At 42.1% G+C, this 17,726-nt stretch overlaps 2 protein-coding genes across 2 annotated transcripts in view; both read left to right on the forward strand.

Moving 5' to 3' along the window:
* The window catches only part of KIF5C (kinesin family member 5C), an 82,910-nt gene that overhangs the window by 34,661 nt on the left and 30,523 nt on the right, over window positions 1–17,726 (forward strand). Inside the window, exons 4-11 of the mRNA XM_069861674.1 lie at window positions 3,786–3,890; window positions 6,128–6,176; window positions 7,369–7,424; window positions 8,338–8,425; window positions 9,209–9,333; window positions 11,140–11,244; window positions 11,912–12,060; window positions 15,886–16,034. Coding sequence (XP_069717775.1) covers window positions 3,786–3,890; window positions 6,128–6,176; window positions 7,369–7,424; window positions 8,338–8,425; window positions 9,209–9,333; window positions 11,140–11,244; window positions 11,912–12,060; window positions 15,886–16,034 — 826 coding nt within the window. The remainder of the gene's footprint in view (window positions 1–3,785; window positions 3,891–6,127; window positions 6,177–7,368; window positions 7,425–8,337; window positions 8,426–9,208; window positions 9,334–11,139; window positions 11,245–11,911; window positions 12,061–15,885; window positions 16,035–17,726) is intronic.
* LYPD6B (LY6/PLAUR domain containing 6B) overlaps window positions 1–17,726 on the forward strand; it is a 97,626-nt gene that overhangs the window by 3,420 nt on the left and 76,480 nt on the right. The window lies entirely within an intron of this gene.

Raw genomic sequence — 17,726 nt, forward strand, 5'->3', positions numbered from 1 at the left:
AATGGCTGTTTTACCTCTTTTATAAAGGAAGAGCTGTCATTTTAAAGTGGAATTAAGTCTATATTCAGTTTTAATCTCCCTTTTAACCGAACATCCTCTTGTGAAGTTCTTAAAGTATGTTGTGGAAGAAAAAAATAGTCTGAAGGTGAAGAAATAGTAAATCCTCTTGGTAAAGCTGTTATGGAGGATTTTCTGTGAAATGCTTCATAGTGTTAGTGTTAAGTTTAACCAGGACACGGTGGTGTAATATAGCCAGGACAGGCTTTCAGGTGTACCCAGGTCTTTCTCCTGTGCTAGATAAAACATTTGCCAACCCGTATAGCAGACTATAACAGAATCCTTCTTAAAAATTGTCTATTTTTGCTTGTAAGATTATCTTGCTCCGCTTTGACCTTACAGTAGAGTTTTCAATGTGAGGTCCTTATAGATTGTAGTTATTATATCAACAGCTGAAATCAGCTAGCAGTGTCTCAACCGTTACACTTCACTAGCCACTGCCTGCCTGCGACGGTTAAATGTGGAAATTAATGTTCTTATTAAAATGAGCAGCTTTAATGAGCAGAGAAGTCTCTGTCCTGCTGCTTTGGGGGAGTTTGCTAACTGCAGTGTCAGCATGGCAGCAGCAGCACATTTGTCCAAACTGTTTCTTAGGTTGCAGCTAAATCCATGAGAGTGGGATTTGGTTTTTTTCTTTTTGATTTCAGGTTTCCAGTGAGTAGCCTTTACCTTTCTCTTCCCTTCCAGTATATAGTCTCCATAAATTATAGTGGGACTTGCTTCAATCATCTCTTGTTTTAATAAAAATCCATAACACAGTAAAAATTACTGGTTTTCAATGCATGGCAGACTGCTGGTGTTACAGCACTATAAAGAGCATAACTTTTTCTTCTTGAAGCATTGAATGTGATTTTGCTTCACTGAAGCTTCTCCTGACTTAAATAGTGAGAAAGCCCAAGCCCAAGAAGTTGTAGATGCAGCATTTGAGTTACGTACAGATGTTTTACTGGTTGGTTTTTCTTCTGAGCTAGAAAAAATCAATGTAAAGGAAGGCATAATTATTGCAGGGCTTGCTGGGGTTAAGAGGATGTTTGATTAAATGCTTTTATAAGTTGCCACTTCTCCACAATTATTAGGGGTGCAGTGATCCCAAAGCTGATGCACCTCTGTGCAGACGGAAGTCTCTGCAACAAAATTTTGAACTCAAAGCATCCTTCTGCATAGCTCTAGTGTTTCTGGGTCTGTAGCTGCTTTTGCTGCCTTGAGAATTGTGTATTTTGCAGCACTTTATAGTGTAGACAAACCTTTGGTTGGATTTGTGTGCACTGAAGAAATAACGACCACAGAATCATAGAATCACTAGGTTGGAAAAGGCCTCTTGGATCATTAAGTCCAACCATTCCTGTCTGCCACTCAACCATGTCCTTGAGTACCTCGTCTACCCATCTTTTAAATACCGCTCTCTGTTTATCCTTTCCCCTCTTCAAGAACGCTCTCTTCTTGCAGAATTACAGAGTAGTCGGTTGGTTTCAGGGAGCTTTTCAAGGTCTTCTCCAGGGAGAAGGGGTGGGTAGTGTGAACATTGCACTGAGCCCCTGCTCAGGACCACTGCTCTGTGATGGAACAGAGCGCTGTGCCAGCACGAGAAAACAGAGTGGTGGGGTTTGGTTTAAGGGTGTGTTTGTGAAAACACGTTTTCCCCTCCATCAGGGATCTAGTTTATTGAATCACCCTCATTTGCATTCTCATGGTCTGAAATAATATGTATCCTCAGACAAGGACTTTTTATGTTTTGAGAGGCTTAATAGGGTGTTGGCTGTGGTATAGCGTTTGCTTCTGCTGCAGAAGGTAATATTATTTGTATAATATAAATAAAATATTCATGGTTTTGATACAGCTCGATGCTGCTTTATAGGGAAGGCAATCAGCAATGTCACCGATTTACCTGTATTCCCTTCCTTTTCTTCCCCAAGATGTGTGTGGAATTCAAGGACAGAAACCTGGTAACTGCTTTAAATACAGGCTTTGAGATACAGAGAGAGGTTATGTCAGTTCGTGTCAAATTTCCTGCATCCTATGCTGATGCTTAAAGTTGACTGTCATTGCTCCAGCTTTAGCGTAAAGGAAGTGATGTCTAGGAGGACTGTACTTGAGTACTCTAAGAAAGGCTGAGAAACCAGGACAAGAGGTCAGTGTGACCCACTACTCATTCACAAACGTGTATAATATTGAAACATGTAGAATCATAGGATATTTTGGGTTGGAAGGGACCTTAAAGATCATCCAGCTCCAACCCGCTGCCATGGGCAGGGACACCTCCCACTAGATCAGGCTGCGCAAGACTCCATCCAACCTGGCCTTGAACACTCCTCTGCACCCATTCCAACAGCTCCATATCCCTCTTATGTTGAGGATTCCAGAGCATATGTACATGTGTATGATTTTCTTCCTATTTTGCCAAAATGTTTATTGTTTAATACTTTTTAGTAGTTACAGATCAGATCTGACTTCCCATACTTTGGAATTTTCTGGTTACCTACTATATTTAAAAGCAAAAAATCAATTCCCTATCACTATTTGGAGTGAGATGCTTTGTTGTGCTGATATGGGAATATTCCTTGGCCAAAGATGTATACAAAGTTATATTAGGGTTTCTAGATGCTTTTTTCTGATGGAGTTATTGACTATTTAAGCAGTTTCATAAAACATTTGGAAATAAAAAGCCAGTGTAGTCAAGAAAGGTTTTTATTTCAAGTTGATGTTTCCATTTAGGTGATGTGGCTTTTCTGTACGTGTCTGGTGTTTTCAAAACCAGTGATGCAACTAAAAGGAGCCGCATAGCCAGGGAGGCTGTTGATTTTAGTTAATATTCAGTTCTTGAGGAACAGGGGAATGTCGTTGTGCAAATGAACATGGAGAACAGCAGTGTTTGTAGGCATGATTCTCTGGCAACGGGCCCAGCGAGCTCAGATCACAATATATTACTCTAATCCCCAAATCCTCGCAACCCAGATTTCCCTTTAGCTTTCTAACAGAGTGGTGAAAAAGAAACAAATGCTTTAATACTCATAGAATCATAAAATAGTTTGGGTTGGAAGGGACCTCAAAGCCCATCCAGTCCCAACCCTGCTGCTGTGGGCAGGGACACCTCCCACTGGATCAGGGGCTCCAAGCTCCATCCAGCCTGGCCTTGAACCCCTCCAGGGATGGGGCAGCCTCCCCTGCTCTGGGCAGCCTGGGCCAGGGCCTCATCACTCTCACAGTGAAGAAATTCTTCCTTATATCTAGCCTAAATCTGCCCCTCTCCAGTTTATCCCCATTGCCCCTAGTCTTATCACCCCAAGTCTTTGCAAACAGCCCCTCCCCAGCTTTCTTGTAGCCCCTTCAGGCACTGGAAGGTCGCTATAAGGTCTTCTCGGAGCCTTCTCTTCTCCAGGCTGAACAACCCCAACTCTCTCAGCCTCTAGCTTCTTGTTTCTGATTTAGCTGTGAGAACCGTGCTGTGATGTGTGTGTGTTTGTGTTGACTCCTCTCTCTCCAGTCTGCAAAGAGCAGCAGGACAGCACGCTTGGCACAGGGCAGGAGCTGACAAAACAGATAGAAGCTCTGTCAGGTGACGCGTGCTAACATGTTGAGTCCTTCTGCCACCTTTTCTGTGCGCTTACATCCAGTAAATCCCCCCACCCCGAGCAGGGACCCACTGGAGGAAGGTGTGTTTGGACAAGGCTTCCTCCTCTCCTGTGCCTGAGGAGGGCTTTCCAAGTTACGATGTGCTCTTGTGTCCGCAGGGGAAGCTGCACGACCCTCAGCTCATGGGAATCATTCCAAGAATTGCACATGACATCTTTGATCACATCTACTCCATGGATGAAAACCTGGAGTTTCATATAAAGGTAAATGCAGGATGATGTGTTATGTAATGGGTCGGGTGGAAGGAAGTTGAGCTGGATGGGGAGGCTGTATTTGTGCTCTAGCATCGTGCTACAGAATTTTTCCTTTCTTTCTCCTATAACTCAACCCCCCCATTATTTTACCGAGAACCTTTACTAGAATAAACCAATGCAGTTACTGGCCTTTGATAGACAATTTTTTGGAGTGTGTTTTCAGCTCAGCCTTGCTAGTCCATCGATTGCCGTGTTGTTCGCCACCACAGCTGACTGGTAGCCAGCTTGGTAAGAAATAACACACAGATTTCACTGCAGCCTCTCCAAAGACTGTCCCTCAGCCTCACTAGCTGTGATCAGAAATACCATTGATCTGCGTGACGTTGGAGAGAATGCTGACATGTCAGTCCAGCGCAAGGATGCAAATGGTCCCTCATAATATGTGGGTGTTTAATGGAGGAAATAAGCTTTGTGCAATTTACGGAAGGCTGTTTAGAAGCAATTTTCAGCTGAGCACTGGTAGAGTGTGAAAACATCGCTCCTTCTCCTCCTGTGACCAGGTGATGCCTTGGACAACGGAGCTCTCCTCCTCTGTCCCTCTTTTGCCTAAAAGCTGAACATGAGTGACTTCTTAGTGCTGCACTGTTAAAGCCCTTGAAGCACTCTGATGGGATATATAAATCTATGGATTTTTTCCCCCAGTAATCCAGCAGAGAACCTCTGAAGCAGGTACCAATGTCCTGGAAGGACCACGTCATTTAGTAGTGAGAGCCTTCTCAGCAGTGCCTGTTTGTGGGTGTGCTCAGGAGGAACAGGCAAAAGCAGATGTACATGGAAACCATCTAAATATTTTACTCTCTCTATATATAAATCTAAAATATTGAGCTTTTTAAGAAGAAACACCTGAATTTTCATAGCAATGGCTTCCATAGGAGCACCACTGATTGCTTCTCATCATCCGTAAAGCTCTCCTGTGGCCGTTGCTATTCTGTGATAGCACTTGGACATCAGCAGATGGGGAGGAGACATAGTAAATTCCTGTCCTGGCAGAAGATTATCGCTTATAAATCATGCTCTGCCAGCACTGAATTGTTTCAATGGTTTCCTAGCATAGTTGACATTTATGAACATCTTAACAGAAAAGCTGCCTAAGTAGCAATGAATGAGTGAGTGATTATACAAGGAGCTGTCGCTGAGAGAAATGCGTGTTCTGTCATTGGGAGCAAGAATTTAACCAGCTGTCACACGCTTTTAGTCGCTGAGCCAACGCTGACAATTAGTATCATTGTTTTTCCGTTCCCTCTTTAATAGAGAGGTGTTTAAGAACAGGGAAGGGAACTTGGTATCCTCAGCAGTGTGTGAGCAGGGTCACGTAAAGCACATGAGGTGAGCCTGGGTGACCCAGAGTGTTGAGATGAGCCAGTCCAGAGGGTGGCTTTGAGTGGGGCACAGGTGAAATAAAGGCACAGAAGCAAAATATAGCTGTATTTAACAGCAGTTGTCACATAGGAAGAGGAGCCCATCAGTCTGAAAAAAAAAAGATAGAATTTGATTCATACATGAAATAAAATTATACTTTACTAAATAGGTAGAGTTTACTGATACCCAGAATTTAGCTGTCTAGTGTCCTAGCCAAATAATCCTTGGGTAAAGATTATTTCGGGTATGGCTTGACACCTTCCTCCTAACCCATCTCTGTTTTCTTCTGTGAGTCAAATACCCTTTTATTTACAGTGTCGTTCATTCATTCTCGCTCTCCTTAATGTTTTTTTCCTTTCTTTTTGAGGACAACCGTCTCTTTGTTACAAAAAAGCTTATTTTCACTCTATTCTTTGGGACTTGATTTAAGCCACAGTTTTTACATGGGCTTCATTTAAAACTTTAGTACCCTCCTCGTGATGCAGCTGTACTGATATGATCATGGTTGAATTGATTTGACTCCGCTCAATATTTTTGTCAATTTTGCCTATGTAAAAGGGAGAAAAAAAAAAGATGAAGATAAGATTTGTCTGAAGTTTTTTGTGTATGCTTTACTGATGAATCATTGATAAACGGAGGAAGATCAATGACTTGTAAATCGTTCAAAGTACAAGTATGTTCACAGGAAAGATGTAATTGAAACTCTGTGGGAGGCGGGTTTTATTTTTAGTTTGGTGCTTTTTATTTTGACAGATATGGAAATAGAGGTACAGAGATTCTTAAATCACCAAAGTTTAAATTGGTAATGTTTATGATTACTTAATTAGGTTTCCTACTTCGAGATATATTTGGACAAAATAAGGGACCTACTTGATGGTAAGTTCTGCATTTCTTACGTGACTGAGTGTTTCTTGGCTTGCTGCAGGGCTTTGAATCGGTGCTTGAGGGGAAACGGTTGCTTTCTTTGAGGGTAACTTAGGTGTCAGCTGTGTGACTGAGTATCTGAAAGAGAATTTGGCAGTTTCAGTCGCCTGTTCTGTGACTTGTGCACCTCCCCCTGCAGTGCTACACAGCCAGAGTGTAAATCATGGAATCATGGCATGGTTTGGGTTGGAAGGGACCTTAAAGATCATCCAATTCCACCCCTGCCATGGGCAGGGACACCTCCCACTGGATCTGGTTGTTCCAAGCCCCATCCAACCTGGCCTTGAACCCCTCCAGGGATGGGGCAGCCACCCCCTGCTCTGGGGAACCCATTCCAGAGCCTCCCCCCGCTCAGTGTGAAGAATTTCTTCCTAACGTCTCATCTCAGTCTTCCCCCTTCCAATTTAAAGCCATTCCCCCTCATCCTATCGCTCCATGCCCTTGGAAAAACTCCCTCCCCAGCTTTCCTGGAGCCACTTCAGGTACCAGAATGCTAGAAGATACGGGCACAGAGAATTTAACAGACTTGAAGACATATCTGAGCCTCATTGATGATGTATATTCTTAAAGCCAAACTCTAATTTTAAAACGTAGGTAGTATTTTGTTGATTTTTTTGGTTAAATCGAGAATAAATTTGATTCCAGTCATTCCTTGCCTTGCTTCTGCTAGGTAGAGGTTTTTGGGAAGCATCTTTGTCCCCGTTACAATTTGTGTCCCTGTATCTGCATGCTGCATGTTAATGAGAATTGTGATCGTGAATCAGTCTGAAGCCAGAAAAATATATGCTGTGATCATAGCAAAGAGGAACCTGTATTTGAGCTTTTTTGACTTCTAGTGAGTTCTCTTCCTTTTGAAATAGTTGCTGCTTTGGCAAAATCTGGATTGGTCTGTGTTTATTTTATTTTATAATCGCAAGCAATGAACAAAAGCTCTCATAAGGGTAACTTTAAAGAATCGGGTACAAGATTTATTGACCAAGAAAGAAGTTTTACGTAATGGAAGTACAGGTAGTGAATAAGGAGTAGGAAGTGACTGCAGTCCCCATTGCAAATAGAATATTTTCAGGGTCTTTGACTGTCACACCTAGAGCTGACGCATTATTACATGTGGAATATTCCTAATTATCTCCATCTCTTTCTCTAGTGTCAAAGACAAACCTCGCTGTACATGAAGACAAAAACAGAGTCCCATATGTTAAGGTACAAGGAAAAATTGGTGCTTGTTTTCTCATTCTTTCTCACATATGCATTTCTTTACATATTCCCATTTGTATCCCAGTGCATTTGCTGAGATGATTCAACTCACGTTCAGTCTTGAATGTTCAAGTAGTATCGGTCTCTGGATTCAAATATTCAGTTTCCTGAAATATTAATGGGCTTGAATCATGTTTGCTTTGTTTTTGTGACTTTAAACATTTACATTTGGCTGGTAACGTGTTAAACTTGAAGTATTCATGTTCGCGTTTCATGTCAGATATGAAACAGAACATCTTGAAGAATTTTGTTGTTTAGCATTTTGTTGTGTAGGTGCTGCAATTTCACAATATTTTAGAACAGATTTGTTGGGTTAAGAATTTGGTTTATGACTTCCTGGGCCCTCAGATAAATATAGGATGCTTTTAATGAACATATGTGAGCATTCCTAATACAGATATAATAACGTTCTGTTTATTCTCATTCTGGGGAGGGCAAAAAAAGAGTTGATAAAATAATTCCTTCTTTCAGTAGCGTTGCGCTGAGGCAGAGAACAAAGGGCTGTGCATCTGGGCTTGTAGTTAGAGGAGAAAAACTAATTTGGGTATGTAATCTAACCCGAATTAGTAATGGGAATATATGCTATATCCCTCCATGTCTACTAAGTATAGAAACTCTTCTGCTGCATGTTTAGATTTGGTTAAATTTTTAATCTTGTGAAAGGAAACTGCCTCTTGAGTTACCTCCTGCTGAAGGTCATACCAAGGCACGTTTCGGTCCATTACCTCGCACAGATCATGTTGGATGTTGATGGTTCTTTTAATTATTTGGTTCATCAGTGCTAAATAGTCTTCTCGCTGGCATTCAGAGTACTAGGGCAGTTCCTAAACTTCCCTGTGTTCAACTGGCATTTTTCTAGGGTTGTACAGAAAGATTTGTATCTAGTCCTGAAGAAGTTTTGGATGTCATTGATGAAGGGAAGGCCAACCGTCACGTAGCCGTCACAAGTAAGTATAGTAAGGCTATAAAGTGTGGGTGATTGTAGCTTCTGGTATGGATTCTTCATGTTCACAAAGTATTTTGAGTTACTCGTGTGAACGATGTAATGATGCACTAATTGTAGCACTTGCTTTATCTTTCCCATGCCTCTCTCATCATACTAATAGAAATATATTCACTTTTTCCTGAGTAATGTTTCCTTCCATTGTTTGCTATTCTATTTAACAAAAAAAATCCAAATACACCTTTTTTTTTTTTTGTGATGCTGCCTGTTGCACTTGGTGCATACAGAAAAGCTCTGACCAAAGTTGACAGCGAATGAGTTTGACCCAGACTGAAATGGCAAGGAGCAAATTTGGAAGTGTTACTGAAAACCTGAGTTTGGAGGTGGAGGAGAAAAAGGGAGCTCAGATAAACGTGTTGGGGAAAGGTGGTGGGGTTTATGGTAACAGAGAAAACAGATGAGATTTTTTTGCTAGTTCTGGTCATATTTTATCGATTCAGGGAAATAAAATCTATCAAAAAAGAAAGAAAAATGAGGGGGGAAAAAGTGCTTTTTTTTCCCCAAGGTTGTCATTTATCATGAATCTAGTTAATTTGCTCACGTTGGGAGAAATTAAGAGCTCATTTTGTAGGTTTTTTTGCAGCTCTTGGCACAGACGCTGCTGTCATGACAGTGGTCTGGGCTCTCTAGGGAGTGATCTTGTAGTTTTGAATCTACTAGCCATAGGCTATCATTTCTTGTCAGCTTTTAAAGTCATTTAAACAAAACCTTTCTGATGTGATTGCAGATATGAATGAGCACAGCTCTAGGAGCCACAGCATCTTCCTTATTAATATTAAACAAGAGAATGTGGAAACTGAGAAGAAACTCAGTGGAAAGCTTTACCTGGTAGACTTGGCTGGAAGCGAGAAGGTAATTTTTCCCCTTTCCTGAAGTGCTGAGTTCTTCTAGTGTGATCCCTAAACTAATCATGTGAATGTATGTCAATGCAAAATTAAATTAGGCTTTACAGAAGTCTTATCTTAGGTTATCATCAGTATGGCAATCTGATTTTTATGTGGGATGGAGAAAAAGAGGTGATCAAAACCATTGGTAGGAAACACAACCCCCTAAAACCTGCAAGATTTATAATGAGGTGGATTGAATCAGTGTATTATCATTTAGCTTCACGTTTAGTTATGAGTATTTGAAGAAAGTAATATAATTTTTATGTAATTTGTCAAATTAGACAGGTATTTTAATTTGCTTATATCCAGACGTGTCCTATTTCTAGATTTTCTGTAATTGTTTCATGTATTAGATCAATGGAATAATGGCAGTTAATGCAGTCATAAAGCTAAAGTCTGTTTGAAGCTCCCTGGATGACTCTCTGGATTTTGGTGACTGTTTCTGCTTTCCAGTATATAAAAACACTGACAAGAAAAGAACTTGTATCAATTTACTGAAAAGTAATGGTCTAGAACAGTGCCGCAATGGAAAAGTGTCATTGTTCCCCAGTTCTCATTCTAACATCTTCTGGAGGGTTCAAAATCGTTCAACTATAAATGAAATAAATAAACTATAAATTCCGTCATTAATCTGCAGTGCAATGGAATTCAACCTGGATCCTTGGCAACTACTGTGCATAGCAAAATAATTAGTGATGGTGAAGCAATGTCTTTCCTTGTAGTGGTAGATTTCTGTTTCCTTCCAGAAATGAGAAGGATAAGATCGTGTTGATAGGCTGCAGGGCTTTGATGTTTCTCATTGGGACACACTAGTTGATAGAACAGTGCTACAGTGTGGAAGCCATCCATCAGTGTAATTAATTGTGTTAACTTCTATTATTGCATATTAATACTAAATGTTAAATTAAAAACTCTTTGGTGGTGTTTAGAACATGGATGTGTGGTCAAGCTCTATTCCCCCCTGAGAAAACTGCACTTTTGGGGTTCATTATGCGTGCTTGGACATTTTGTAGAAAACCTGAAGCGAGGGTTCCCATGGTGGATTGTCTGCTTAAAAGATGCAATTGTGTTTTCTTTTATGTCATGTGTCATTTTTGAAGGAAAGTACAGATACTGTAGTTTTAATGTAGAGAAAAATATATGGCTTTATTATACATTTATTATACATTTATTATACATTTATTATACATTTCTGTGCCCTTCCCCACCCCTTGACCCGCAAAATGGAGAGAGGAACAACTATAAAACTCTGGTGCTCTCTAAACGAGTGCTGGTCCCAGGCCACCAAGCTTCCTGCGTGGGCCAACGTGATCCAGGGTGTGAACCAGTAAATCTTGCATTCAGGATGAGTGAGATAGTGCGATCACACTTTTCCTGTCCTCATATTCTTGGTCCATGCAAGGAAAATACGAAGCTAAGACACTTGTTTGCTGGCGTGCGCTGTGCCACTCAGTGTGCCCTGAGAACAGACCTGTGGTGTTCCCGCTCCGTGTGGTCGTGGAGGTGGTCCCCAGGTGTCCTCAGGCGAGCCCAGGCTTACCAGCTCTTCCCCAAACAAAAAGTCAACTTGCTCTTTCACTGGAAGAAAGGCTGAATAACGACAGGCTTCCAGTAACTAAAAAGTGCCTACATAATTCTTCTTCATGCTGATAAGCTTGCTTTGATTTTCTTCGAAGAGCGTCATTAGCTGTTGCGCTATCTGCGTTGTAGCTGTGTTTGTGCAGATGCTGGCTGATAGCTGAGCCTGACTGCTGCCTGTTCTCTTTGGTAGGTCAGCAAAACTGGAGCGGAGGGCGCTGTTCTCGATGAAGCTAAAAATATCAATAAGTCTTTGTCTGCTTTAGGCAATGTGATATCTGCTCTGGCAGAAGGAACTGTAAGTAATCCTGTTTTCTGTTGTTGAAGAATGGCTTTTTATCTAGTGGTTTCTTTGCCACGCGCATAAAAAAATTAAGCTAACATTGCAATTCAGAAGGAAAATATTAGCTTTCCAACCACAAACCAGTGACACTTTGGCCATTCTGCTAAAGATAAACTAATTCTCAGTGATTTCACTGGAGTGGTTATCCCGTCTTAGCACAATCAAAACAATGACTCTTCAGGATTGTGTGCTTCAAACCCATGAAACCTGTGATAGAATCATAGAATAGTTTGGGTTGGAAGGAACCTTAAAGATCATCCAGTTCCAACCCCCCTGTGTGGGCAGGGACACCTCCCACTGGATCAGGCTGCCTGAGGCCCATCCAACCTGGCCTTGGACACCTCCAGGGATGGGGCAGCCACCACTTCCCTGGAAAACGTGTTCCAGGGCCTCCGAACCCTCATAGTGAAGAAATTCTTCCTTATGTCTAGTCTAAATCCGCCCCTTTCCAGTTTATCCCCATTGCCCCTTGTCCTATCACGAAAATCCTTTGTGAACAGTCCCTCCCCAGCTTTCTTGTAGCCCCTTCAGGTACCGGAAGGTCGCTGTCAACTCACGTTCTCTCTTATTACGTTATCATTATTTAAAAAATTCTTCTTGTCTCTCACTTACATTTGATTAGAAAACCCACGTTCCATACCGAGACAGCAAAATGACCCGAATACTTCAGGATTCCCTTGGTGGGAACTGCAGAACCACCATCGTGATTTGCTGTTCTCCTTCTGTCTTCAATGAAGCAGAAACAAAGTCGACCCTGATGTTCGGGCAGCGGTGAGTCCCACTTGGCATGAGGCTGGATGACAGTGACGTGGGCTCTTTCATGTGTTCCGAGCCAGCTGGGACTGAGATGAGCAGGCCTTCTAAAGCAGGGAGGTTATGTTTTCTGAAGTTGTTAAAAAATAGTGCTGGAGAACTGGAGCGAACCGTATCTTTATTCCCTGTGGCACTGGAAAAATAAATGTTAATGTTGGCCAGCAGCTGTGCTCCTTAGAAGCTCTGATAAGTTATCCTGCAGAAAGTATAAAGCGTTACAGTAGTTCTTTGAAATTTTGGGGGGAAGATGATGGTTGACTGACTCCATGGAAAATGTTTAATTTTGCTTCATCTGATACTGCTCTTGATGCTTTACATGTGTCTTCTTGACTGGCATCTCAGGGTTTATTGCTAGAGTTGTAAAAAATATTGCTTTAACCATTAAGAAAAGTGAAAAATGTGGACTCTGTAGTATTGACAACTTTGAGAGATTGCCATGATAGCTGTGGATGGTTTTGTGTCTGAAGGATCTTAATGATTTAGGAAGAAGTCCTCAGAAACAAGCAAGGATAAAATAAGTCTGGAAGTATTCAGAAAGAAGATGTCTCTTCCACATGTGGGCTGGGGAATAAGTCTTATGAGTAGCGGCTGAGGGACTGGGGGTTGTTTAGCCTGGAGAAGAGGAGGCTGAGGGGAGACCTTATCACTGTCCACAACTGCCTGAAAGGAGGTTGTAGAGAGGAGGGAACTGGGCTCTTCTCCCAAGTGACAGGTGATAGGACAAGGAGGAGTGGCCTCAAGCTGCACCAGGGGAAGTTCAGACTGGTTATTAGGAAAAAAAATTTCACTGAAGGGGTCATTGGGCACTGGCAGAGGCTGCCCAGGGAGGTGGTGGAGTCACCATCCCTGGAAGTATTTAAAAGATGGGTAGACAAGGTACTCAAGACGTGGTTTAGTGGCAGATAGGAATGGTTGGACTCGATGATCCCAGAAGTCTTTCCCAACCTGGTGATTCTATGATTTCCTTCCTTCACTGCCAAACTGTAAGCTACTCGCTTAAATCCCAGCATGCAGGAGAAACTCCCCAAAGGGAGCTTCAAGGGATGCTGTAGTTAAGTTTTTATGGATGAGGACTATAAAAGGAGGAAGCAGTCATTAACATACAATCAGGTTAAGGGTTGCCATGCAGTTTTTATTCACTGTTCTACGATGAACAGAATAAATTATCGAAGAGTAAAGAAAGCTTCTACTGAAATCACATATATTATAATGTCACCGCAATTTTCAGTAAATGCAAATATTAAGATGTAGTAATTAAATAAAAGTTTTAACAACTCTGAAGTATGATGAGGTGCACAGTTTTATGTGGATAGTAAAAGTTTAAATGCTTTGATGGTTCACAGTTAAACCTCCCCACGTACAATTTTCTGACTGCAGGTGATTACAGATAAGTGTGAGTCTTGCACAGCTGTAGAACAGAAAAGTGGACCCAAAATTCCTGGTAATTAATTTGGGACAAGGCTCCAGGGCAGTAACACAGCCAAGGGGACATTGCATTTTAAATAGATGAGTAGGTGCTGTGTTAGGTTTCAATCTGCTTGCTGTTCTGCTGATCTCTCTGTCTGCAGGGATGGTTAAAAGAAATGTAAGCAGTAAAATATAACAGGTCAGATTAAGGGGATTAAAAGGTAGAGTATCATCTTCTTTATTATAAATCTAGGCTAAAAGGGTTTTGGCTTTGCTCTGTAGTGTGTAACAGCACTCCAGGACCTCTGGGAAGTTGTATTCTTGGGTACTTGAGGAAGGGTGTGTAGAGGAAATCTGGGTTACATTTCTTTGTGTTTCATTTCTCTTTGCTGGAATCACAGAATTGTAGAATCATAGAATAGTTCGAGTTGGAAGGGACCTCAAAGCCCATCCAGTCCCACCCCTGCCATGGACAGGGACACCTCCCACTGCATCAGGGGCTCCAAGCCCCATCCAACCTGGCCTTGAACCCCTCCAGGGATGGGGCAGCCACCCCTGCTCTGGGCAGCCTGGGCCAGGGCCTCCCCACCCTCAGCATGAAGAGATTCTTCTTAATTTTCAGTTGTGGTGTTTCATTTTTCTGATCTGACGGTATTTAGGGCCTGAATAACATTAAAGGGAGGGTAAACGAGTCATGGGTGATGACTGGTTCCTCCATTTTTCCTAGCAAAAAAGAATTATATCACCATTAAAATAAGTGTCAGGAGTAAAATTCATCTTCACAGGCCCACTTATAGCGATCAACACATGCGTGTGCTCCTCTGTGAGTAGCGAGCTGGTTTCTCCTCTTTCTGCTCCATCTTTTATTGTGTTTTTATATTGTTTTTTCATTTTAGTTGCTAGTATTTCATCCACCGTTGGAGTAATGCAGCCAGTAAACGTTATGGTGTGGCTTTTCCTTCGCCCTGGCACAGTCAAATGAGTGGAAACCTGAGCTGTGCTTTTGGCAGGGACAAGGAGTAAAAGCGAATCGTTAGGCATCTGCGTATTTTAAAAGTACAAGGTTATTTAAAAATGTTTCTAAGGTGATAAAACTCCTGTTTGCCTCGTGGTGCAACCACTGGAGCGCAGTTCGGAGTATGAGGCACTGATATGGGAGTGTCTTCTTGCTGACAAAGCAATATTCAGGCTTTTTAGTGGTTGGCCACATTTAAAGGATTCTTTAGAATCAGTAAGTGGAGCTGCAAAGATAATACTTTGTGTGATAATTAAAGATAATACTCCTGTACCTTGTATTAAAGATATATCTTGTATTAAAGATAATACTCCTGTGCTCTCTTTCCAAAGCAGAGTTAACCTGTGTATCCAAGCCCATTCCTAGGCATAGTTTCCTGCCTTGACATTTCAGCCTGTGCTTTCCAAACCTGTAGGTCTGTCTGATTTTCCTTTCCTTAGCCTCTGTTTTATTTGCTGACAGTGGAGTCATTTGTTGGCACTCCGAGTCCGAGCCGCAAAGGGCAAAGATCCGAAGTTTTCTTGATTCGTACTGATTTGTTTGGTTCTTCCTTTTAAACGTGGATTTGCTAGAGTAGATGCTGTGTGGGGTTTTTTTTCCTGCTTGCTTTGCATTTTCTAGCGTGATTGTTTAGGTTGGGCTGGAGCTAAGCCCTTTCACAATAACAAAGGGGTGGTTGTTGTTAGAAGGGTTTAAATTTTGTGATATATGTGCCTAGAGAGGCAGGAATGGGCGAGCCTGCTCGCGGTGGCAGAGGCAGGAGTCGAGGTTCCCATCCCACTGACAGCTTTCCTCAGCCCAGCAGCACCCAGTTACCTGGTGGTGACCGGCGGTTCTCCTCATCCCCTTCCTTCCACCCCCATAAATGTATTTGAGAGGGCTGTTCGGCTTTCAAGAAGGAGACATTTCCATATCTCTGCTTTGCTGTGTTGACGTCCTTCACGCTGTGATGCTTGAAATCTGGCTGAGCTTTGCTGGTGGAGATGGTGTGGGGTGCTCTGCACTGGGTCCCAAGCCAGGAGAGGCTGTGAGGTGACGTCTCACCTCGCAGAGCAATAGTGACAGGACTTGGTTTTGTCCTAAATCTAAGAGCAGTTTCCAGGGCTGCTCTTTTTGGAGAAGTCAGAAGAGGCAGATCCATGCCTATCACTGCCTGCTGGACTTTGATATGGAAGAACTTCTGTCGAGGTTTCCAGGTAGTAATTCTGCTGAGGGCTGGCGAGAAAATGGAATTGTGGCATTGCATTCAGAAAATGAAGTGCAAATGTTTAGAGTTTTCCCGTTGTATTATGGAAAAATTTCTGAATCCTCACTGTTGCGATGAGATAAAAGTTGCACTGACCCCTGGTCTTGTTGCGCAGAGCTAAGACGATTAAGAACACGGTCTCCGTGAACCTGGAGCTGACCGCAGAGGAGTGGAAGAAGAAGTACGAGAAAGAGAAAGACAAAAACAAGAGTCTAAAGAATGTTATCCAGCACCTAGAGCTGGAACTGAACAGGTGGAGAAATGGTGCGTATCTGAAAATGGGAATGCGTGTGTCTTCGTGGTTTTAAATTGCGTATGTTTACATCTTGCCTTAACTCAAAAGTCACACTAATGCTAAGCTCACCATCCAGAGATGTAGCTCATGCTGTATGATAATAACTGAAAGATGGAGAAGCAAATCCCAGGGAAACCAGCAGCAACCACTCACAGAAGATCCCATTTTAACTGCCCAAACTAGCATGATCGCAGCTGTTGTGAATACAGGAAGGCATCAATAATTTTTAATAATGGTAGTAATATTAAAATATTAAAATATTATCACGATGTTGATATTTTAAGAGAGCGCTCTGCATGTGAATCAGTTCAGTTATACTTTCTGTTATATACTTGGGGTGTTCTTTTATAATTGAATCTAGCATTGGAATAATTAGTCCTTTAGCGCAACGATTAGGAGTGTCGTCTGATGAGAATAATCAGCATTTGTCTCCTTCTATGGCTTCTGAGTGAAATTTATGTTGAGAACAGCCAATTTTCTGTTTAGAAACATGGGGAATTGCCATTCAGGGTAGGTTGTAAGATCAAGTGCAGGTTGGCAAGGGAGGAAATTTATTTCAATGCACACATACTAATTAAATAATTCTTAATTAACTGGATCGTTGACAAGTAATTTTAGGGAAACTGTCCTTGCTTTTCATTTCTATTCTGTGTATCCTTAAAAAAAGCCCAAACAGACAAACAAACCAACCCCCTAAGATGCAACGAGCAAGCAAACAACCCCCCAAGCCCCAAAGAAACCAACCCTGCACCCCTTGCACCCTGAAATCCCAGAAAATCCCCAACCCCCAAGGCTGTTTCTTTGGAGGCATTATTATTTTCTAAATTGCTGTCATCCAGGCTGTACGTGTTGGCGCATCCAGCAGTTCAATAGGATGTAACTCGTGCAGAAGTGGAGAATCTAAAGCAGGAACAAATCTGCAATTTCATTATTAGTCACAATTTGTCGTGCAGTCACGTCTGGTTTTGAACATCCTGGGTGAAATCACTACGTCGAAGATAATATCTAACCTTTATGGGTACAAAAAATCATTTCCTCTTTCAGCTCCCTGTGCTGTTTGCTTGCCTTTCAGATGAGTTCGTTACCTAATGATTGTGCTCCGTGTCTCTCTCTGGAGACTCCAGCCCGGGGAATATTTCCCTTATCAGCACAGCGCGATTGCTATGGAGACAGTCGCTCTGCTGGTGGCGTTGAGGGGTGCTGGGGCTTTATAACCTGCTCCTCTTCTGCGTGGTTCACTCTGTGTTTGCAAAACCTGACTGCTTTGATTTCCTTCCTGTTCTAGGAACCTGTTTTGTTAGAAAATCCGTACCGATCCTTTCTATATGCCGCGTACAGAAGCCTCACAACATGCTGCCTCTATTGTTTTGTCTAAATATACACAGCGCTCCTTCCCCTCCATCTGTCCTGCTCTTCTGATTGGCGTTACCCAGCAATACATTCCATGCATTCAAAATCCTATTGATTTCTTGTCTGACCTTCTGAAACAGCATTGTTTGGAAGGATATTCTGTCAAAGGAGCCTCCTTACAAATGGATATGTCACAGGCCCCGTGTCTTGAATAGGAAAGGCAAGATAGATGCATAAATACTCGCTCGGCACAGCTTGTTCTATACGTTTAGAAATTAGAAAAGAAAATCGTGGCAGAAAATGGGTGTGCT

The sequence above is a fragment of the Phaenicophaeus curvirostris genome, chromosome 7 (assembly GCF_032191515.1).
Source record: "Phaenicophaeus curvirostris isolate KB17595 chromosome 7, BPBGC_Pcur_1.0, whole genome shotgun sequence".
Classification (NCBI taxonomy): domain Eukaryota; kingdom Metazoa; phylum Chordata; class Aves; order Cuculiformes; family Cuculidae; genus Phaenicophaeus; species Phaenicophaeus curvirostris.